The 24,323-nt window shown below is 44.6% G+C and overlaps 1 protein-coding gene across 1 annotated transcript in view; it reads right to left on the bottom strand.

Annotated features, from left to right (window-relative positions):
- Mpped2 (metallophosphoesterase domain containing 2) overlaps nucleotides 1-23,757 on the bottom strand; it is a 174,722-nt gene extending 150,965 nt beyond the window's left edge. Inside the window, exons 1-2 of the mRNA XM_052181388.1 lie at nucleotides 23,417-23,757; nucleotides 17,751-17,998 (exon numbers count right to left, since the gene is read on the bottom strand). Coding sequence (XP_052037348.1) covers nucleotides 17,751-17,878 — 128 coding nt within the window. The 5' untranslated portion in view covers nucleotides 17,879-17,998; nucleotides 23,417-23,757. The remainder of the gene's footprint in view (nucleotides 1-17,750; nucleotides 17,999-23,416) is intronic.
- Between the last annotated feature and the right edge of the window lie 566 nt (nucleotides 23,758-24,323).

Raw genomic sequence — 24,323 nt, 5'->3', positions numbered from 1 at the left:
AGTTCTCTCTCTGTATCTCATGGACCACAACAAAATGTTTTATATGTCTGTGGTTTCCCCTGCTTGTTCCCAAGGTTAGTGCTTCCCAAGGTTGTTTGTCCTCTGTGTGAAGGGGTACATACACACCCCAACCACTCAGGCTGTAAAGACAGGCTCAGGGTGCTGCCGCACACCTCTGCATCCCTGGCCATGCGGGAAAGCCTGCCACCTCCTAACAAGATAACAGTGGTAACATCCAAACGAATAAACACTTCCCTGAAACTTTTTACAGCCCAGGAAATGTAGATATGAATCAGTTCCTTTAACATGCTCCTTGCCTTTGGAGAAAGGTAACAATTGTCCCCCCACTTACAAGTAAGAAAACTGAAAAGTTAACCTCACCAAATCACACACAACAGATCAAAACATAAATAATAACTGAGTTTAAAAACAAACACACACAAAAAAAAACAAAAACAAAATCTTGTGTCTGTAAGTCACTCCATTTTGGGGGAGGAGCATTTAGACATGTATTATTTTCTTTTTTATTACTGGGGATTTTCTTCTTTTTCTGATGCTCTAGTGCTCCAGTTTAGCTGTCCATACTTAGAACTCTACTACATTCTTCCTCTGACAGACCAGACTCAAATTTCTACAATCCACGTTCCCAAACATTGCGTTCTAGTGATTCTTGAGCTCCTCAAGCAATAAAGGTTGAGAATAGATTTCTAGACCTCACAATCTATTTCAAAACTATATACTATGCCTTTTATGCCGAGCTTAACTACACTTTCTTAAATCCTGAAGACTCACAGTTTTAAAAAGGCAGACAGAGAGACAAAGGAGAAAGAGATTGAAACAAAGTCACTGAATTCTACATACAAAGACCACTTTCCTGTGCCCTCACACAGGTCTTCATGCAAGTAAATGAGGTCTATAAACCTGAGTAGATTGGCGGTTCATACAAACAATTCCGACCTTATCATTCCTCTCTGAACTGATGCCAATTCATCAGCAATGTAGGTACCAGTTATACATGGCATCATCCATTAGCTGAAACGCACCAATAAATTTCCAAAATGTACACTCAGCAATAAAAAAAAAAAAAGTGGAGAAATCCCGCATCTATTGTGGAACTCCATGCAGCCCCCACCTCCTCTGTGCAATCTTGAATCATGCATAATGCAACACCACAGCCACTAACAGCAGGCGCGCACCAGATAATTTACACTTGTTTTTATGGACACGAGGAACTGATCTTTGAAGCTGTCCCTAATGAGATTCCGCTTGGCCCTAACAGCATCCTGAGAGAGTGTTCCGGTGTTTTCTACTTGGCATCCGGTGCATATTTATAATGCACAATACAGACTCATTTAAACTGTATGTGTGGCTTTTGGTGTCTTCTCTATTTTAGAGATTGTCATATACTAAAAAGGATTGACTCCTCAATTACTAAGCCCTGCTTTGCCCAAATAATGTCACTGCCAGTTGTTATAGGTACCTTTCAAAGAGGCAGATCCATCAAAGGGCTTCTACCTGCAGGGCAGAAAGCTGTACCAACTCTAACCCTGCTTGTAAGTCCAGAGACTCAATTAGGTCTTCAGCCAAAGGGCATCCCCAAAAAGGCTAATTACATAACCCATCTGGGCAGCCACAGCCACAGAAAAAGCTGGGGAGAAAACCTGGAGTCAGTCACCTAAATTAAAAACTTCCCACCCCCAAAGGGCTTACAATGCAACATCAACTGCACTCTCTTCTCTTTCCTCCTTGGGGGTCTACCCTATATAAAATTCTTTCTTAAGCATGGAACTTTACAGCAAGGCTTCTTCCCACCCACCTGGGGATTTTTCTTCTTCTAATCATCTGGTACTACAGGAGTCTCTAGTTTAGCTGTCCACACTTAGAATTCTACCACAGTCTTAGTCTGACTTTTATTTGGTTTCCCTTTAAGTCCCTTTTTAAAATGCTTTTGAGTTCCTGTAACATCAAAGTGGTAATCAGAGCTTTATCCATAATTAACCCAAAGTTGTTTGATTTTTTTCACTATGTGGACCAGGCTGGTCTTGAACTCACAGAGATCTACCTGTCTCCTCAATGCTGGGATCAAAGGAGTGCACCACCACACCCACCTATGAGATCTTTAAGACTATAGACAGGAACCAACAATGCAAGGGAAGGAGGGGTAGGGGTTGTGCAGAAGAACAAAGTGTAATTTCGTGAAAATTTGATACTGAATCCTATACTAAACACTACCTTGTTTACCAACTTGCTAAGAGAAAGTTTTGAGACAAAAGAATGAGTGTACTATTTCAAAAACAACAGAGAAGCTGTTAAAATCACAGAATACAAGTGGTTTGCCTTACACAGAACTCATGACTCCTGTTATGATAGTTAACTCATTTGCTTGCTCATGCTTCATTGCACACATACTCCATGTAATGTGGAGTTGTTACTCAGACCCCTAGAAAGTGGTCTGGACTAGATCTAAGTTAATCTTATATTTCAAACCCTCAGCCCACAGTCTCTGACTTCTAACAGGATCAATACCCGAGCAATAACTGAGTTCACACAATGTGCTTTCTAAGTCCTCACCTTTAAAGTTACAAAACAAAATAGGAACCTCAAATCTTTAGGGTCTAGTTCAATGCTTCTCAACCTGATATTTACATTATGATTCACAATGGTAGCAAAATTATCTTTGAAGCAGCAGCAAGACAATTTTATGGTTGGGGTCACCAAAACATGTGGAACTATATTAAAGAGTCACAGCATTAGTTGAGAACCACTGGTTTGATTGAAAGTGAATCTTCAATATTCTTTTCCTGTTAGAAATAAATTGACAACAATCAGAGTCAACAGGAGGCAGAAGAGATTGCACTTTTAGTGTGTAGGATCTCCACAAATACTGCATATCTTTAAGCTACATCCTGAATACCACAAGAGAGAATGAACTACACTGTCTTTTATAGCCAAGTACACTGTCAAGTCTCAAAGAGAAGAGATCTTACAAGGTGATACTGACTTCTTAGAGAAGCACATACCAGTGTCCTTTGAATCCCTAAAAACCCAACTTCACTCAACAAGTATCCAAAGACTGCCTAGACCCAGCTAAGACCACAACATGGTATACAAATGTCAAAAAGCAAAAATGAATGTCAGAGTTGCTGTCTTCAGAGGTGACAGCCTAGTGGGAGACAGACATTTCATGATTGGAAAGTACACTTTCGGGACTAGAAAGTTGGCTCCACGATTAAGAGAACGTACTTTTCCTACTCTTCTTCCAGAGAATTCAAGCTTGGATGGAAGTACCCACATCAGGCAGCTTGTAATAACTCCAGCTTCAAGGGATCTGACACAGTCCTGTCAGACATTTGCACACAATAAGAATAAAAATAAATCTTTAAAAAGAAAAAAATACTATGGGTGGCAGGGGGCTTTACCTGTCAACATTCTGAGTTCAAGCAAGGAGACAAAAGAGGCTGGCCATGTAGCTCTGTTGGCAGACCTCTTGTTTAGCATAGATAAAGCCCTGGGTCTGATCCTCAGCACCACGAAAACCAGGTATGGTGGCCCAAGATTTATTCCAAGTACTTGGGAAGTAGAGGGAGGAGGATCAGAAGTCCAATCTCACACTTGGCTACATAGCTACTGCAAGACCAGCCTGGGCTACATGAGAACCTACACCACCACCAGTAAACCCCCACAACCCCCCCCCAAAACCCCAAAGTTAATAAAAAGTGGTAGCAGTACCCCAGGTTCCCTCAAAGCCTTGGAATTGAGGACTGAGGAGCAGCCTGCTGACCTCAGGCACCCACCGCACATCTTCATGTAAAAAGCTAGAAACGCAGGAAGATTGTCTAGGAATTGGAAGGCAGCTTTCCTTCAGTGTCAGCACTGACTCCAGACAGCTTTGAAGACCTTGGGAAATGTCGGCGGACATCTCACCAAAGCTGGCAGTAACTGTTGCCAAATGTCTGGCTGGCACCAACATACAGACTAAATTGGCCATGAAACCCTCTCTGTACTCTTGCTCTTCTCAAAGGAAATAATTTTGTGATCAAGAATGTGGCTCTTCCAGAGGCCAGGCTTACAGGGAGGCCTTGGATCCTGAGCTTAACTCAATTGCACGGTTTAGGGTGAGAGTCTCAAGTTTCAGATGTGCAGTCAAGTAATCTGATCCCGTCCGAGTTTTAATGGCTTCACAAAAATCCGAAGTGTTAAATCCTTTTCCCAGCCTCCCCCAGAGCAATCAGAAGGTGTCTGTTCCCCAATTCCCACTATTCCCCCAATCTTCTGTTCTAATAAACAGTTGTTAAGTTTACTATTATATTGAATGCTTAGGCAATCCTAAGCTCTTCATATGTGATACTTTTTAAAAATTCACTTAGAGCACATAAAAGGATAATGAAAGTACAATGCTTAGACATGCTGCTTGACATCAGGGAGACTTGATCTTGTTTGCTTAGGAGTTTTGGGAGAGCATCTTTGCCCCAGCAGGTCCACAGATGCAGTGAAAGACACACAGTGAGAGGGACATCCTCCCATCCTCCACCCCACCCCCACCCCCACCCCAGCAAGGCGCTGCACAAGCAAAGATGGTGTTGGCTGTGTCTGGCTCCTGCCGAGACTCCCTTCCTCTAACCTAGCTCAGGATCTGTGAGACACCACGACCCTAAAAACATCCCAACACATCAAACATAAGAGCAAGAAGAAAGCCACAGCGATGGCAGACATGACCTATTGCCACTGAGGCTGCTGAGGCTGAAGTGATGGTGCTATAGAAGCGATCATAGTAACAGTGTTAATAATAGTAACTGCATATGTGTTACACGTATACTACAATAGAAGCTCAGCATTTTAAATAAATAATATCAAATATTTAATGAATAATAAATAAAAATAAAACTTTTTAAATAAAGTTTTACTAAATCCTAAGAGTAAAAAAGGTATATATACTACACTTTCCATATGCATTGATATATATATATATATATATGTGTGTGTGTGTGTGTGTGCTACATAAACATAAATAGGAACGGGATTAGTGGTTATGAGCACACGTGTGCAGGCCACCTCACTGCACTGAAATAGAGGCTTTCACTGAGTTGAACTTGACTTCAGCCAGGCTATCTGACCAGAGAGCTCCCTCTGAGGACCCATTTGTCTCTACCTTCCAAGGCCAGGTTTCTTTTAAATACAGGGTATAGCCCTTGCTGGCCTTGGACTCAGAGACTCACTTGCCTTTACTTCTTGAGAGCTGGGCTTAAAGGCACATATCACCACACCTGCTCAGCATTAATTGAAAACACAATTTTAACTACATTTATTTGTGGGTATGGGTGTATGTATGAATACACACATATACATGCATACATGCACACACATAGGTGATGTGAGGTCAAACTCAGGTCCTCAGGCTTGGTCAAAAGTGGTTACTCATTCTGTTCTCTAGGTTACTAGTTATTTGCAGAGGGTGGGGAGGACACTAAGATCCTCACCAGCAGGCTTTGATGACACCGTAGATACTAATACCAAGCCAAATGACCTGATTTCCATCTCCCAGGATCCACATAGAAATGACTCCCACAAGTTGTTCTCAGACCTACACACACACACACACACACACACACGATGGACTGTGTCCATAAATATATACACTCTCTCCATCTCTCTGTCTAACAATTTGTAAAAGACCTTGTTTATAAAGATGCATCTTCAGTAGCACAGAGTAAGCATAATGAATGCATAGACAGGGGACAGGGGACAAGAAGGGGTCAGCTAAAGTCTGTCTACACTTTGTCCTAATAACTTCTCCAATGTTTCCATTTTTTACAAATACATTTAACTGTGCCCATATTTCTCCTTTGCAATAATCACAGCATCCCCAAATGCCCCAGCACGGGCACTGAAGCTCACCTCTCCTTGCTCCCACTACTTAGCCCTTTATATTAAGATAGGAGTCCAGCAGCCTGGGGTCCAGCACCTCAGAAAACGGCGCTGTGTGTTTATAACGTGGCAAGCCCTCCCTGTACAGCGAGCTCACAACTAATGTGTACTAATGGCCAGAAAACTCATTTTCATTCCACACTTGACAAAATAAACACCTCATAAAGGCAGGTGGGCAGAAGAATCCCCTCTCACCCTGAGCTGTTCAGCTTTAACCTTCAGAAACAGGGAACAGCTGAAGGGAAGTGACCCCAGCACACCCAAAGCAGAGTTCTGGCATAAAAAATTTGGAACCAAAGCAAAGCTCTAGTGTAGAGTTAAATTGTCCTTTTTAGTTCTGTCCCCACCCCCACCCCCAAGGCTCTTTCAGCACAAATCCTGGGTGAATTAGCAGAGTCTAGCTGAGCCTGTAAGGAAAAACCAGGGCACTTGATTGCTCTGAGTTACCAGAGAGCTCCGCTCTTTCTCTTTTGTCCACAGAAAATGAAGCCTTGCTTACATGTTGGAGGAAATATTTCAAAACATTCTCTTTTTCCTCAAAGTGAAGAATTTATGGAAACAGATAATTAACAGCAAATGACAAACAATCCAAGCAATAAAGGTCCCGGTTTGGTTGCCAAGATGATGGTATCAAATTCCAAGATAAACAGTGAAGCGTGCCACGGCCATTAACATCCTGGTGGGGTGGAGATGGGGAGAGGAGCCATCCATGACCAATCGTCTAGGGCCGGGTGGAAAGGGGATGGGTGGGGGGTAGGGTGGGGGGATGGGTGGGTGGAGTGAAATGGGATGGGGTGGGGGGCAGGGTGGAGGAGGGATTGAATGGGGGGTACGGTATGGGGTGGGTGGAGTTAAGTGGGATAGGGCGAGGGTGGGGTAAGTGGAGGGGAATGGGGTGAGGGGCAGGGGCGAGGAGCAGACCACATCCCAGGGGTGATTGTTTCTCTTCTGGATTCTCAGGAGATGCTGCTGGAGTTCAGGGAGAACAGGGGTTTCTAAGTAGCACAGAGCAATTCATCCATGTCTTCCTATCTCAGCACAGGATAGGATATCTCAGGATGGGAAGACAGACTACTATGATTTGTGTTACAGAAGAATTAGAGATTGAGACTGATAAAGAACTAGCTCTCCCTTGTGCAATCTCACTAAACACTCACCCTTCCCCCATTCTTCCCTTTTCTGGGTTTCTTAGCTCAGGACAGGTTTCAGGGCCACCAGCCAAGTTCAGAATATGAGGTTAAGTACAACGTGAGTACTGTGTAACCTGCAGGAGTCTGAGCTGGGGCCCAGCATGCTACCATCTCCTGGGTCCCAACAGATGGTGAGCGTGGGACACCACAGCATCATATCTTCTTATGTTTCTCAAAAGCCAGTTCATAGCTCACCACATTATCAAATGGACTTAACAAAAGAAAATGAAATCCTTGAATTCATTTGAATGATCTGAAATGGCCTTTAAAAAGTCATTCTATCTTATAGATCAAAATAGATCAACACACCGAAGATTGCTGCCCAGTCCATTTGTAGACTCACTGCTATATTGAGTCATGCTGCGAACTCAAGAAAGCCCAGGCACCTTTTTGTTTCATCCCCTTGCTGACCAAAAAGTTCATGGATGCCGCCCCTCTCCTAGTGTGAAAGTCAAGGCCAGAATGTCACACTAGCCAAGAAGAGCGCTGATCTTTGAATACATTTGTTATGTTCTAGGAAGGTCAAGGACAAGGTCAAGGCAGACTGCATGTCTGATGAAGGGACACTGCCTCAGAGTCAGGCATCTTTCTACTATAACCTCATATGACGGGAAAGCGAGGGTCTCTCTTAGATCCCAATTTTAGGAATTCTATCCTCAGGAACAAAAATCACCGTCCAAGGGTTCTACCCCTTAATGTTATGCTTTGGAGGTTAGAATTCACTATATAAATCTTGAAGAAGTGCAAATATTTAAACATCATACGTAACACCGATCCAAGCAGGACCTATAAACAAATACTTGAGTAAGTTTTAAATGTAGAAAAGTGTTAAATACAAGGTGGTTAAGTGAAGTGGGAATTTTTCTAATTATAAAATAAAATACAGAGAGGGAAGACGGCTCAGTAGATACAGTGTTTGCTGCCTTTCTGGCATTTGGATCTGAGTTCTGTGCCACTGTCTCCAAGTAAAAGCTGGGCACTGCAGCATGTTTGTAAGTCTAGCACTGAGGCATGGAGACAGGTCCTTGGAAAGTCTAGGACCAGCCAGTAGCCAGCCAGTAGTCAGCCAGTAGACTCCAGGTACAGGGAGACATTTTGCAGAAAGAAAGAAAGAAAGAAAGAAAGAAAAAAAGAAAAGAAAAAAAAGAAAAGAAAGGAAAGAAAGGAAAGAAAGGAAAGGAAAGGAAAGGAAAGGAAAGGAAAGGAAAGAAAGGAAGGAAGGAAGGAAGGAAGGAAGGAAGGAAGGAAGGAAGGAAGGAAGGAAGGAAGGAAGAAGAAAGAAAGAAAGAAAGAAAGAAAGAAAGAAAGAAAGAAAGAAAGAAAGAAAGAAAGAAAGAGAGGGGGGAGGGAGGGAGGGAGGAAGGAAGGAAGGAAGGAAGGAAGAAAGGAAGGAAGAAAGGAAGGAAGAAAGGGAAGAGAGAGAGAAGACAGTGAAAGAGAGAGAGGGAGGTTGGGAGGGAGGGAGGGAGGAAGGAAGGGAGGAAGGGAGGGAGGAAGGAAGGAAGGAAGGAAGGAAGGAGATCTAAAGTCTTCCCTCCCTGTATTTTATTTTACATAATAAAATAGATACATTATTTTACATAAATGTAGATGTTAACTTATACTCCCAATCATACACAAACACGCACACACACACACACACACAAATACAATATGGTTTGATGGGTTCCATATTATCTCTAAATATTAGAGTAAATACAATTGGAACAAAAATGGGGATTTTCCCCCTCATAACTCAAGACTTAGAGCTGTAAAATGCCCTTTTTCACAGCCAAAGGCACTATATATCTTTCAGGGAATTACAAACGCGTGCTAAGGCTGCTTAGCTAGTGAAGCTAATTTTTCTTGATTTCAGCTTTATGTCTTTGTTCAAAACACATTTTAAAACTATGTGCACAGCATGTAAAAGGACGGAATCCTGGGACTGTGATACAGATCCCTAAGACCAAGTAAGAGGAAGCATTCTCTCAGCCCATCAGTGTCCACGCCAAAGTAGTCCACAGCACGATGGAAAGAGGCATCTGCGCTATCAAGAATTACCAAATCGGTGAGCTGGAAAGTTTCATATGCTGTCTGTGTAAGAAATAAATGGGTTTGAGCAGAGTCCGTGTTATGAACTAGAGTCCTGCTCTCTTTTAAGGAAGCCAAGCCAAGGAACTCTGATAACACCTGCTTTTGCTCAGATTTCTAAGCTCAACACTAAAACTGTTTACTTTCTTGAGTGTGCACGCTAACTTGCTTCTCCATCTTTAATCCAGTTTTTACATTTTATTAATTTCCTTAATGGGAGTGAGGTGGGCTGGGCTGGGGTGCAACCAGGCCACAGAGGGCTTATGGAAGTCAGAGGACAGCTTGAGGAATTAGCTCTCTCCTCTCAACACGTGTGCCTGAATATCAAGCTCAAGTGTCAGGTTTGGACACAAGCACCTTGCCCTCTGAGCCATCTTCTCCACCTTAGTCATCATTTCCCTTTTTTAAAGCATGTAACACTAAATGGGACAAAACATTAGACATAAACTAAACTAGTTCGTATTTTCTGAAAGGAAAAACCAAAAACAGTGCAAAAACGCTCGCTCTTATGTGCGTATGTACCTCACCTCTTCACTGTCAAAGACAGAAACTGAAGGGGTTAAAACTCCTAAGCCAAACAATAAGGACATGTGAACCCAAATACTGCAAGGGCTCACAAATCCAATCATTCTCTCTAGGCAGTGCTGCCCCACAGACACGGACTGAAAGTGTTCTTTGTACGTCAACAGGAGAGACAGAGAGACTGGCACGGTGGTCTGCCGAGTGTCTATACTGCGATGGTATAGCTTAGCCATACCAGGCTGCTATGAGAGTCACAAAGGTAAAACAGTACAGGAATAAGGGAGCTAAGGAAACCCTGAGTCAGGCAGGAGGAAGCATGCTCACACACAGACCTTCCAGAGTGCAGTAAACTTTGCCCCACTCCATTCATAATGGCCCACAGTGTATTAAGATATGGTAGGTTGGGCAGTATTAGCTCTGCTTTTACATCTTAAAATTCTCACCTTCATAAGTTCTAAACATCTCAGAATTAAAGCTGAATTCATTTCCCATATATTTACTTCATCCTGCCATTCTATCACAGGACCTCAGCCAAAGAAGACGAAAGAATGCCTGAGGAGAGAGGGGCTATCTGTGAAGGGGTTGGCCTGTGGGCGTCCAGGTATCAGGACCTGTCTGTCAGTCTGGCAGAGATACAGTGGCAAGCCTGTCACAAAACAAAGACAGACTAACACATTCAGGGCTTAGGAGATGGCTCAGAGGCAAAGACTTGCCTCCCAAAGAATCCATGTAAAGGTGACAGGACATGGGGATTCATGCTTGTAATTCCAGCCCTGGGGAGGCGGAGACTAGTAGGGCTCACTGGCCAGCAGGGGAGCTAACTGGTGAACAACGGGCCTGTATCAAAGGAGGCAGACATTGCTTCTGAGGAGGAACCACAGTTCTTTCTGACCTGTGCTCTCTGACTAACTGACTGACTCTCTCTCTCTCTCTCTCTCTCTCTCTCTCTCTCTCTCTCACACACACACACACACACACACACACTCTCTCTCTCTCTCTCTCTCTCTCTCTCTCTTTCTCTCTCTCTCTCTCTCAGACATATACACAAATAAAACAATCTAACTTCTAAAAGATCTAACTTCAGACATGATCTGTTTTTATTTTTTAAATTATTTTTCCTCCTTGAATGCCCAGTAGCCAAAGGAAGTCAAAACATTTCGACCCAGTTATACAATCACCCACTGGAGGTTCTGAAGAATAAAACCTTGTGGACAAAGCACTCAGCCTTAGATTGTCTCTTTATTGCTTGAATGCAAATAAAGAGATCTGCAAAACTGGGGGAAAGTTAGCTCAAAAAGGCAGTCCAACTGTCACAGATCACAAGATGGTACCCTGAGGGTATGTATAGAAAACAACTAATTTCTAAAAAAAAAGGGGGGGGGGAGAGAAAGGAAAGCCACTGTTTTTTGTATGAGTCTGAATGAAAAAGGACCATTCAATATCTGCAAGGCAAACTTCAGACTGAAAATACTTTTGTAAATTATGGTCATTCTAATATGCAGGCCAGTGATAAACCTGTATTAAGAAAGAGAAACGGCTTTTCTGAGAGAAGGGTATGTTGAGATTTTGCACAGTTAACACAGCCCAGCCTTAGCAGTAAAAACGTAAATATCTACACTTGTTAAGAGATTTTCCTGAACCCAGACGTTAATTTGTCCACTGATACCACTTTCCCATGTGAGAGTTCACGATCACTTCTCTTTCCCCCACAGCATCTCCATAATGTCCCACTAATATTCTTTCCCCACAGAAATGCACTAACAAGGTGAGGTTTATGTTAATTTCAAATAGACCCCAAAAAGAGGGTGGGATATGAGGGCAGGCAGGAAAATTTCTCAGAAACTCATGGGCAATGAAGCCTGGAGTATTGAGTGGAACAAGAGAGACCTTGTCTCAATGAGGTAGAAAAAGAACATCATCTCTGAAAGGTTACCCTCTGACCTCACACTTACATGCACCTTGGTGCGTGAGAACATGCACATGCACCCCGCCCACACACACACACACACACACACACGCCAATAAAATAACATTTAAACATCCATTTGTCCATAGGACCAGCAAGGAGACAGTATGACTGACCTTGTTTCCATCCTCTCGTACAAGAGCAAACCAAACAGCCTTTGGATTACTCCTTGACTGCATCGTAAACTAGAAGAAAAAGTCACCCCAGGAAGCTGAGACCCAAAGAAAGGAGAAGATACAGATAGAAGCAAGTCTTTAACACAAGCCTTGGAGAATACACAAGGCGTCGGAGACGACTTAAGATTCTTTTGAAAAATTAGCAGAAAAGTACCATACGCTTTTACAAAATTAATTCCACCATAAAGCTCATAAAACATAAAGGTCACCACCACCCAATAAGTGACACCAAGTGGTTAACTACAGGATCATCAGTAAAACCGGTGTTCGTCCTTCCTACCCTCTTATGTACAGATACTTAAGCATATATCATTTTTATATAATTACATTAGCTACTGTTTTGTTCTCACAACCAAATACTAGACAGACTCTCTTAAGGGTCAAAATTTGTTCTGGTTTGATGAGATTTGTCAGCTCTGACGGGGAAGGCTTGGTAGTGGGAGCCTGATCCCACATTTTTACCCTTTGGGGATCAGGGAGCAATGAAAAGTTCAAACTGGCCTGAAAAGGGATCTCAGGGCCCAGCCTCCAGTGATGAACTTGCTTCAACAAGGTTCCACATCTCATGGGCCTCACAACCCCTCAAAGAGCACCACGCGCTGCAGCCAAGTCTTCACACAGGTTCACGTGACGGGCAGGTCACATTCACACCTCACCTGCCTTCCTTTCTGAACAATGCATACCCAACACAATCCTGAAATTAATGTGTTTCCTACCACACTCTCCACCGGGAAGAAAGGAAACTTCAGCTCAAATGGAGCACCTGTAGAAACTGTACAAATCTGTCCTGAGATGCTTAGTCAGGCTTACTCAGAAGAACACTTTTCAATTTTTCAGCACCCAAACAACATAGACAAATGTCACAGGAGGCACCTTATATGGCCACAGTTCTTAACCCTGTGGTTGCCATCAATACACAACACCACAGTTGCTATCATATCTGTGTAACAAGCAGTATCTTTTGGCTGTGTATGATCCCGAGGGTCCTGGCCATATAAGGATGGGCAATGAAAGGGGTTCATTTAGGATTAACAAGTACTATGGTGTTAAGCCCACTTCATAGATGATAAGAATGAGACCCCAAATTTTTCCAACAAGCCAGTGACAGGCCCATTCTCAGCTGTCATCTCCTTCTGCTGAAGAAGCCTGTGACAATCCCGCTAAACACATGTCTGCTTTCAACACAGAGAAGGGTAACCAGAGATAGTGACAGGGGCACAGAAGTTAGGCCAGACCCAAGACCTTGGTGGTCTTCATTAAACAGCCATGTGATATAGGATTTCTACCCACTTGGGACTGCTACTTTCATGGTGTAACTGGAGGTGTAGAGGCCTTCCTGGCTGTTCGTGATCATGACAGGCACTAAATCACCTGCTGACTTTGGGGTAAAAAAATTTATACCCCAAATTCCACCAGAAAAAACTTCCATGGTGGCCTCCAGTAACTCCTTGCAGAAGACAAGACAAACTGGTCACTGACTGATAATAGAGATTTTTGAAATAAGAAACGTGGGATCAACAGAGACACATGCTCAAGGTAACAGTTGGCATTGGATATACAATGGGTACTGCTCAGAATTTTTCTGTACCTCTTTAATTTCACAACAACATTTAACCAACTTTATCTTACAGATGAAAAAGGGAAATAAGATTCCATTGGTGATAGACACCTCTACGTGATGACACTTTCTTAAAGCCTAGTAAAAAGTCAGGGAGTAAAAAAAGATCCTGGGGCCACAATAACTGAAGGTATGGACAGCGAAAAGTACCAAAACCAGAGACAAGAGTTGAATTTGTAATTCCCATAGCCAACTCTCAAACAAAAACAAAACAGAAAATAAATTAAACTCAGTAGCATGAGCAGCCATCCTGACTTGCAAGGAATAGAAGGGCTTCTCATAAAGTAAAATTTCCAGTGTTAGCACCTTCAGAGCTGGATATCTTATCAACACAGTTATAGAGTTTGCAATTAGGCCTCTGTCATTAAAACACACAAAGTCTTTATGACATTTTCAGGCCTCAAATGGTTCTTTGAATGCCTTCTTTAATCATCATTAAAAACACTAAATAACTTTGTGAAAGTTCTGTTCAAGAAAGATGAAGGGCTTGTGGGCGGATGAAGGCCTGCTCATTGTTAGGTTTCAGCCATCTCGTCTATCAGAATAATCAAGAGTGAGAGAGAGAGAAAGGACTCATATTCTAGGCTACATTTTGGTCTACTAACTCCAGCTGTGCTTTGATTTTCTTTTCTAAAGTCAGATAGGATTACTTTAAAAAAAAATAAAAAAGAAAATCCTACGTCAGAAGGAAATTCAAAGCGATGGTTCTTAGAAAGTCTGGCAGCAATCTTGTTAGAGTTTATAGATACGGACTAAACGGAGACCTCTTTAAGCTGGGTGAGAACCCAGTTCCAAAGGAGGGATACTTCATAATGATGGCGGCTGCCTCTTGATGATTTTTGTCCCTCACAGTGGCACCTTGCCAAAAAGCTTATTTTAATTGCATAAGTCACAGTTGAAAACAATACTGGTCATTTGGTACAATTAAATGCCAGTGAATAAGCTGGTGTCTGGGGAAGGGAAGTTGATCAGAAGGGGGAACACAGACAGGGTTAGTCTAGTCACAAAGTTGAGCTGAGATTAACCACATTAAGTAGGAAATGAAAATCCCTTAATTAAGGTGAGACAATGCCCACTGCTCCCACTAGGTCATACAAAGGAAGACCAAGGGCTTCACAGACCTTGGATGGGAGTGAGAAAGGAAAGTGAATGCTTGAAGGACCCAGAACTTTTAGAAACATAAATGCTTCAAGTAAGAAAGGCAAGCTAGCTCTAGAAATGAACCAAACCTGCCATGACATGCTCGAATTTTTTCAAAAATCAGGAGAAATTTTAGGTTCAATATCTTACCAATACTTTCTGGTCACTTTCAGTGACTATTTAGACAAAGGGTCATGGTTTTAATGCACCCAAAATAGAACATGATTGGAAGATGCCCAAGTGCCTGCAACCTACCAGGGTCATCATGAACTAGGTCATCAACGTGCAAAGCAACAGCAGGCCCTTAGATGAAAAGGTCAGGATGGGGCCATAGGAAACACATCCCCATCAAAGCAAGCAAACCTTCACACTCCCAGGATGACCCTGGTTTCTCCTATCTACACATAATTAAATATTTTGAATCAAACAGTACATCAGACTGACAGGCAGGCAGGTAGGTTGACAGAAGATAGATGCTGATAATGATTGACAGAAAAAATAGTTAATATAGAAAGAAAAATAATATAGATAGAAAATACTAACATAGTAAACAGATAAAATAAGTGATAGATATTTATAAATAAACATAATGAAATAATTACAATTTTAAATAAATATATAGATGTATAAGTAGATTTGATTAATAATAATTAACAAAGTTAATTAAATAATAAAAATAAATAGATAAAATATAATAGATGATAGTTGGGTGGGTACATGAAAGGAAAATAAAAATGGATGATTGATGCTAGCCACAGAGCAAGAAAATAATAAATGGAAGACAGACAGACAGACAGACAAATGATAATAGAGGTCCTAGAAATAAAAGTACCTAGGGTGTCATGTGGAACGGATAAAACTGTCCCATATTGGGAAAGGAGTCACAAAACAGAGGACAAGAGCCTTCCTGTGAGTGCAGGAAACTAAACTAGCTCAGAGCAAATGCTAATCAGAGCAGAAAGGTGTCAGTGTTGCAAGAAACAGCTAACTCAAAGGCAGAGGCAGGAGGGCCCAAGGTGCTCCCTCTCAGGTGAGAGGAAAGGTAGGGCAATAAAAAGAAAAGGCCACACTGAAGCCACTGGGGAGGAGCCCTGCGTTCCCAGGCTGGAGTCCATGGGCTCCACAGCTGTCTAGGTTGCCATGACAAACCTTTTTTGTTGCTGTTGGGAGTTTGGGGGTTTTGTCCCCCTCCTGAGAAAGAGAGACAGAGAGAGACAGGCACAGAGAGACAGAGAGAGACAGAGAGACAGAGAGAGACAGAGAGAGAGAGATTGAGATTTACCCTTCAAAGTTCTCAGACTAAATCTAAGCTCTAGATCTAAGCTGATTTAAAAGCTATCTTTAAGCATTCACAGTTCACCAGTGGTCTCCTGTGGTCAAGAGCAAATAAGAGGATGTCTACTGAGCTAAACAATGGCTGAGCCTTCCAGTCATTTCCCAAAGAACCTGGGCAGAGTGGCATTCACTCTGCTTCACACCAAACAGGATCCACAGCGTTCTTTGAGATTCCTTAATACAAATATCAGCCTTCCAAAGCAAGCCAAAGGATCCTCAGCTATGCCATGAACAGATTCTATGACATACTTGAAGAAAAGAGGATAAGTGGAAACATTAGGAGGACTATTTATGTGTATATTGCACAGGAAAACTACCATCTTAACAAAGAGAGAACATGTCACCTACAAACCTCTGTCTTACTCTGTCAGCGGCCCCTCATAATCACCAGCAGATTCTCACATACAGCCAGCAAGATCTTAGAAAACTACCATTTGCAAAGATGTTTTTGTTCTTTTTATTGGTATTTTGGTGTTGTTGGTAGTGATTTTTTTCTTTCCTTCAAGCCTATTGTTTTGATTTTCCCAGTTTGCATAAACCTCATCATACTTACTTTAAGTAGATTCCCATAACTTACTTATAAAACACCACCCTGCTATTTATACTAATGGCCAAACGATCAGGAAAACACCGTTATGCTTAGTTAAGGTTTCTGAATTAGAGATGGTGTGTGTGTGTGTGTGTGTGTGTGTGTGTGTGTCTGTGTGTGTGTATCTGTGTGTGTCTGTGCTGTGTGTGTGTGTGTGTATCTGTGTGTGTCTGTGCCTGTGTGTGTGTGTGTGTGTGTGTGTGTGTTTAGGTGGTGGGGGATACTATTTTTTTTTAATGCCCACATTAAACAATTCCTGGAAGAAAAAGTCTGTGACTTGTGTGTGCCCAGAGTTCACTTCTGCCAGGAGTAAAAACAGCCAAAAAAAGTCCTAACCACCTTTCCCTCTTGACTGTACAATGGTGTTCAAAGAGATTCAGTCCTGCCATGAAAGACTTGCTAGACATTGGAAGGGGGCTCTTAAAGAATGGGCACCAGGCCTTGAATAAACAAGAGAAATGGTGACCTTCTGCCCCTTCCATTGACAGCCTGGCACTTCTGCTGCAGCACAAAATAGTTGGTGTGTGTGACCAGGTGCTGCAGTGTCCTTTCTTCTGAGTTTCTTCCATACATTTTCCCCCCTTAAATAGCTTAAGGCCCGACATGTACTCCATAGTATCAGGGAGTTGAAGAAAAGTAAAATTCCCAAGACCTACTGTTCCATCTCCCTTAACCCTTTGTTCCCCGTATTGTTCAAGTCTTGCATAATGCAGCCTGTGTTTTGCAGCAGGCAAGACAATGGATGTAGCAGTAGCTGGACAATTAGTTCCAATGAGGCCTATTTCCCAGCTGAATATAAAGTCTTAGTGGAATGAAGGGTAAGAAACTGTTCGAGAAATTTTAAAGAAATATTTCATCACGGAAGTAAGCAATACAGGGTGAATCAAACTGAACTAAGAGTGAGATTTCACTGCCAAAATTCATAGTGCAGCATTGGGAAAATCCCTGAGCTCTCCCTTCTTAGCTACAATTTATCCTAATCCACCAGAGGCTCTGCAGACCTAACGCCCTTTTGTGATTGGTTGTGCTGCAAATACTGTGACTGGTTATGCAGATGTAAGCTAGGGGTTTCTCCTAGCCTGTGTGTGAAACCGCAAGTACCCCTGTTTTGGAAATCACTGACTTCCACTCTCTCTAGCAGAATGTTGAAGGAATAGTTTGCTTTGCTTTGCTGGATTGTTAATTTTTTTTCTTTTGTACATTCATGAGAAATACTTACATATGTACATGTGGCGGCTGGAATCTGCTCTGGTTGATGTTGTAGTGTGTGAATGCCTGGGTGGGGTTTGAGCTATACTCGTCCACCGTTATGGTAACTTTGCCTTGAGAAGGAATCCCATGAGCCATCCTTCCTCCCTATAGGCATTAGCAATTCACAACTCTCCGGAGCAAAAGCTGGAAGCAGGCATGGTGTGTCTCAGCCAACCTCTGAATCCAAGGATCTACTCATCAATACCACTGTGCGTTCTAGAAGAAAAAAAAAACATACATATGTGTATGTGTGTATATAAATTAAAAAAATAAGAACAATGAGTAAGACACATTGAGTTTGGAATCTACATATAAAATTGGCTCAGGAAAAAATCTGAATTAATACTATTTTCTCGTGGACATAACTGTGGCCTATTCTTCCTCAGAGTGGACGTTACACCCTATATGGTATCACTAGATGCTAGTAAATCGTCTCAATGGAGTTCAAACCAAGAATTCCTCTCTAATTATAATTATGGCACTCAACGTGAATTGCAGACAGACCAAATCCGCAGTTGCCATGGTGTCTAGCTATAAATGGTTTGTGCTTGAAGATTCTTCCAAGCCCTCCCTGCTAATTGAAATATTTGGTTCTTACAAAATTGGTATCACATTATACAATCACTTGCGATCTTGATGCTTGGATGATCCACAGGACACCATAATAAATGTAAGCTTAAGGGCCTGTGCTCATTAACAGATAACCGAGAACAACTACAAAACACACAGATGCACATGTTACACATACGTTTGTCTTGTTTGTCTTGCAGGCACTTTCCTAAGACACAGTGCCTGGTATGCATACAAACTTCTCTGGCCAAGAACTTGCCGGTAAAGCAAATACTTCTTGTTAAATGTGGTGAACTTTCTTTTAATACTCTAGTCACTCAACAGAAAGCCGGAGGAGCACAGGGTCCGCCAGTCACTTTCTAAGCCTGACTTCCCTCTTCCCCATCAAAGAGGGCAGCCATCACATCCGGGCCCTCCTCATTCTAGGTGCTGTCATTCTTACTAGCTGCTTACATTTTCTCAACAAACTTTTGGCAATTCTTGTTTTTTTGGTTTTGTTTTGTTTTGTTTTTTTAATAAATGTCAATGTATTGGTTGCCATGTGGAGTACAGTAATGAAAATGTCTGTTTTTATGGCAGAGATTCAAAGACAGGGATGCAAGCAAACCCTTGCATGGAAGCCGTTGTAATTGATGAGGAAGAAGCAGGAGGCGCCACACACTTCTTAGCTAATCTGCATTTTCTCAAAACACTGTATCAGAATTCCTTTGCCATGTATATATCATTAAGCTCTAGACATCTTAGCTGTTATCTCAAAAAAAAATAGAATAATAAGATTAGATTGAAATTTGTCATGAAATACCTTAAAATATCGAACAAAAGGCAGATAGATGGTCTGCCTTAACAGGCTATTTATTTTATTATTTTGCCACCCAGGGTTCCTGCAGCCCTCCTTATGCTAGCTGGGCTAAGAAATTCCACAATATTCTACTCTGAGGACTGCTTTCTTCACATCAGTCAAGCAAGCTAGGTTCTACCCACCTGGCCTTGGTCCCCAGAGCATTCCCATAGCTGAGAGAGGAGCCCCTGGTATTCTGACACTTTTAACACAATGGTATTCCCTTGGGTTCCCTTGCTGCTTCTTTCTGCCTTCACCGGAGATCTGACTCCCATAAGCACTGGTTGATAGGCAATCTGGCCAGGAGGATTAGCTAAGTCACATCTTGCCCTGTTCCTCTGATGTAAGATATCTGTAAAGAACTGCTTACGAATCATAATGTAGCCGTTTCCATACTAAGTTTGCAGCTGTTTCCTTAATTTCCTACACAATTATATTTTACTGTTATTTTGCATAACAGTAAAACACAACACCTGCTTCAAATTGCAGTCCTGTTCTGAGTGCTGTAATTCTCTTTTGAGACACAAAGTGCCGAGACACAACTGAAGCACGTAGCTGCGTAATTGCGAGGTACTGTAAAGTAAACACAAATGAAGACATCTTCCTGTTACAGAAATGACTGTCATTAAAAAGAATGTTAGCCATCAAAGACCAGAGGGGGAAAATAGGCATTCTCAGAATACAAGAACTTAGTGTTTGCATAAATTAGAGAGTGGTATAAAAATTACTTGGCGATTCTTATTTTCCTTCCATCAATGTCTATTGTGCATGATGCAGACCATTTGAGAAGCAACCGAAAATCACGTCTGGACCAATGTGACCTCAGAGTAAGTTTCTGTACCCCTTGCCAGAAAGAATTTAAATGTTTGGGGAGAAAACTTACTAATTAAACTAAAAGAGTGTAGGCCAGACATAAAATAGTCATATTGAGTATTTATAGTGACTTGTTGAAGCCAAAAAGAGGTAGAACATAGATGTAGGATTTACACTTCTAAATGATCCAGGCTATCCTAAAGTTGCCATATAGAGTTTCATTTTCTGAAAGGAAACACCTACGCTTCTTTGCCCCTCTGCCCCAAGCAAGGCAAACAATCTCTCTCCATAAGCAAACCCAGACCCCTGTAATTCTGGAGGGCTAAATGGGTGGCTGGCACCTCATTTGAATTCATCTTTGCCTTGTTCGCTTTCAAATGTTTTATCAAAACAGTGCACCTGCCGGGTCTATCTTCTTTAATCTGGAGTCCTTTGAAGGAAATGTCAGACTGAGGCAGAGAGCTTCAAAACTTTCACGACACCTTTACAGACAAGTCAAGAAAAGGCTTATTTTTTAAAATGCTATGTTCAATTCCATCCTCAAAATGAACATATCCTAAGACCTGTGTATAGGAGGGGTGAGATTGGGAGGACAGGGGGAAGGAGGAAGGCTCTCGGTGACAAATCCATGAGCTAAACCATGTCACTTTAATGAGGTATGGGGGGGGGAGCTTGAAAGATGCAAAGACCCCCACCTTAACCTTCGAAGACACTGCTTCAAATATTCAGGCTGTAAATCCCCCATCCCAACCACATCTTCTCACAACAGTTAAAGGGAGCCGCTTTCTTCTTTTAATTTTATACTTCAATGCATTTTATCCACAAAGGCACCCAGTACAAGATGCCAGAATGCCTAAAGAAAAATCTAAACAGGACTGTCACTGCCAAGCATTCACACTGGTATTAGAGTTTCTGTTTAAAAAAAAAAAAAAAAAAACCCACGTGAGCACATTGAGCATTTCCTAGACAGCAGTCACTTCTGTCCCTTAAGCTGCAGGACTGGAAATTTTCTTTTCCAGGAACCCACTTGGAAAACCTCTTAAAGTCTGCTGGCAAGGAGGGGATTAAACACTGAAGGCTTAAATAACTGTCTCCACCTCCTAGACACCAGAAGTCCGATTTACCTAAACTTTCAAAGCAACAATTTCTGACCTCTGTACTCGCGCGCTGCCTAAGCCAAGCCCAGGAGAAATGAGCCCTGGATTTCGATTTCCTTGTTTAAATAATGGTGCTCATTTGAGTCAGGAAGATAGCCACCTCACTTACTGGGTGGAGGGATTTTGGGGCTCGCTCTTGCTCCAACCCCGCCAAATTTCATTCTCTCCTCCCTCTGCCTCTGCCTCGCACGCAGATCGAGAACCTTAACTCACGCCCCTACTCTTTTGTGCCCATTTCCAGTTACTCATCTCCGCACGCCGGAGCGATGACCACCCGCTTTCCCCGTGGTTGCACCGCTTCTTTATTTTTTTCTGGAGATGCTAAAAAAAAAGTTCCACGTGCCTCTGTCCACTAAGCTCCCTCCCTTCCCTTCACACTTACACCTGAACTTGTCTCCAGCACTGCTGACACCCAGCTGGCACATTCTTTCGGAGAGGGAGGGCACGACTTTTCTCCTGAGCCTCTGACAAAGCGTAGGGTCTATATATGGTGGGGCGAGGGGGGGGGTGCACAGAATTCTCTACTTTGGATTGGTTTGTTTGTTTTAAATCTAGGGTGGGCAGATGGGGTGGTGGGCTGCAGCTACTACACACACACACACACACACACACACACACACACACACACACACACGCATGCCCTACTCTGTCAACAGCTCTCATTGCCCGGTCCTGGCCACAACTCCCTCCTCTTTCTGTAGACGCAGAGTAGTACCCTGTGGGCACCGCCACCGACACTGCCGGCGGTGGAGGCAGCACTAAGGACACACTACACGCTCCCCTAGGGTTGGCTAAGCATTTTCCCCCACCTTCCTCTCTCCCTGCGGGGCGCCGACTGAAGACCGCCGTAGAAAGCGGGCTCTGACGTCGCTGCCATCCTCGGTGGGACATTTTAACCCTTGGTCTGGGACGGAAGCCTCGGAAGCGCACTGGCATCTCCGAGCATACAGACCGGAGCTGGAGTCCGCACCGCCTCCTCCTCGCTCTGAATCCCGGAGCTGCCAGGCGCCTGACTCCCCGGGAACCGTTGGAAAGGGAAGGGATCCAGCCAGCCATCGGGCTTGAGGGGGGGATGTGGAGGCCACCGCCTTGACCCGCTCTTTGGCAGTCTTTCCCTTCCAGCTAAAGTTGTGTTTGTTTCCCCCCACCCTGACCTGCTTGTGTCTTTACCATCACAAATCAATTACACATTTTTCACGACCCGCATTCACTCTTAATTCCGGGTGTATTGGGGGTGCGCTATAAATCAACCCACTGCTCATCTTTCAGTGCTCTTTTCTTGCTGGGGGATTTCAATGTCCTCTCGAACCTCTAGGTTAAAAAAATTAAAAAAAAGAAAGATGCTCCCTTCACCTCCTAGGCCGCAAAAGCCCGAAATTCAAAAGATTTTTAAAGACAACCTTGCCACATGTAAATGTAAATAGAGATTGAGGGGGAGACCCACACAACTACTGCTTAGGTCGAAAAGAAACTGGGCGGCCACGGTTACTTTTCCACGCTGCCGTATCCCGCCTCCCAGCCCTCTCGCTCGGCAGGCAGAGGTCGCAGAAACCGGAGAGTAAGGTCCGGGCGCGGGGGCTGGCGGAGAGCTCCGCGCTGGAGCGCTGCGCGCGCGGGCGGCCGGAGCACAAAGCTGCACCGAGCCGCTCCGAGCCGTCCAGCCACTGCACCTGGCCCGGGGCCGCCGCGGGCGCACAGGGCTCGGGCCAACACAATGCACCCGGGCCTAGGCCGGGGCAGCTGTGGCTCACGACCCTGGGACTTTCTAGTAAACAGATCTCGGACTCCCGGGCCCCACCCCCATTCCTTGCCCCGGGGCTTTGCCGCAGGCTTTCGCGGACAACCGCCCCCCCCCTGCTGCCACCACCTTCCTAAGAAACCCGGCGGTGGAGGGGGCAGGGAGGTGGGGACCCCGAGAGGTCGGTGGCCGAGGGCTGGGGGGGAAGGGAAAACAGGGGGCGAGATGGGGAGTGGGAAGAAGGACAGCTACGCAAAGAAATTCGCTCTCGCTTGTGGGGGGCTCCGGGAAAACAAATCTGCTCTCCCCGGGTCCTCGAGTGTTCAGTCGGCCAACCTCGGGGTCGGCGGGGCGGCCGCGCTCCGCAGCCCCCGCGCCCTCGCACGCGCCTCTGACAAGGCACCTCTCACCCGGGCTCCGCTTTGTGTGTGCATTTTTTTCCCCTTCCTCTCGCGCCCGGCACCGGCCGCCTCCTCCCCCCTCCCCCGCCCTCCGCCTCCCTTCCCCGGGCGGATTACCTTTCCCGGGCTGCGCTCCGGGTCCCCGGGATGCCTTCAGCGCCGGGTGTGCGGGCGAGCCATCGCCAAGCCACCCGAGCCGGCTCGGAGCAGCGCTGGGGGCGGCAGGGGCGAGGGGCACGGGCGGGCCAGAACCTTCGACCCTGGAGGTCCCCGCCGCCGATCCAGGGCCTGGGAGGGCGGCACAGGGGCGCGGTGCGAGCGGGACGCGGGGTCGCTGCGGGGGGAGGTGGAGAGGACCGGAGCAGCCTCGATCTGGGAAGAGAACGAGCGAGGGGGCGAGGAGAGGCAGCGAGGGCGCGGCGAGCGAAGGGAGCGCGAGCGGTGCAGTGACAGGGACTGCCACTGGGGTCAAAGGAGCACAGCTCCAGGAAGCTGGGCCGCCCAGGCGCCGCTTGCTGTGAGCTCCCCGCCGGGACCCCGCGCCCTGCACGCCCCTGCCGTAGTTCCGGCCCACTCGAACCCCCCACCCGCGCCCCGAGGCCGCGGGGTTTCCAGGAGAGGAGGGAGAGCGGAGGGCGAGGCCCGCAGGCTGCTGGTGCTCCCTGGGTCAAGCAGGCGGCAGGAAGCTGAGCTGCAAGTTCACCATCGTGTGTGATCAGCGTTAAAATGATAGGGGTCGGGGAGATGGGGGCGGGCCACTGAGCGCCAGGAAAATAAGGGAGCCCCCCAGATGGTCGTCTTCTGCAAAGAGAACACCAAGCCCCCGCCCCCTACTCATGAACCTGCCAGGCTCTGTCAGAGGTCCTGGCACAGCTCCAAAGCGCAGAACTAGCTGCAGGGGCAGGAGAAGCGGCTGGGGCACTAAGATCTCACCAAGAGAGGCGACCCCAGGGTCCCTTCACTCTGCTGAACTGAGGCTTTTCTGTGGGGTATCAAGACTCCCCTCTCCTCAACCCTCCTCTCA

This window comes from Apodemus sylvaticus, chromosome 5, assembly GCF_947179515.1.
Source record: "Apodemus sylvaticus chromosome 5, mApoSyl1.1, whole genome shotgun sequence".
Taxonomy (NCBI): domain Eukaryota; kingdom Metazoa; phylum Chordata; class Mammalia; order Rodentia; family Muridae; genus Apodemus; species Apodemus sylvaticus.
Note: the sequence above shows the minus strand (reverse complement) of the source record. Positions and strands in the feature narration are given on the sequence as shown.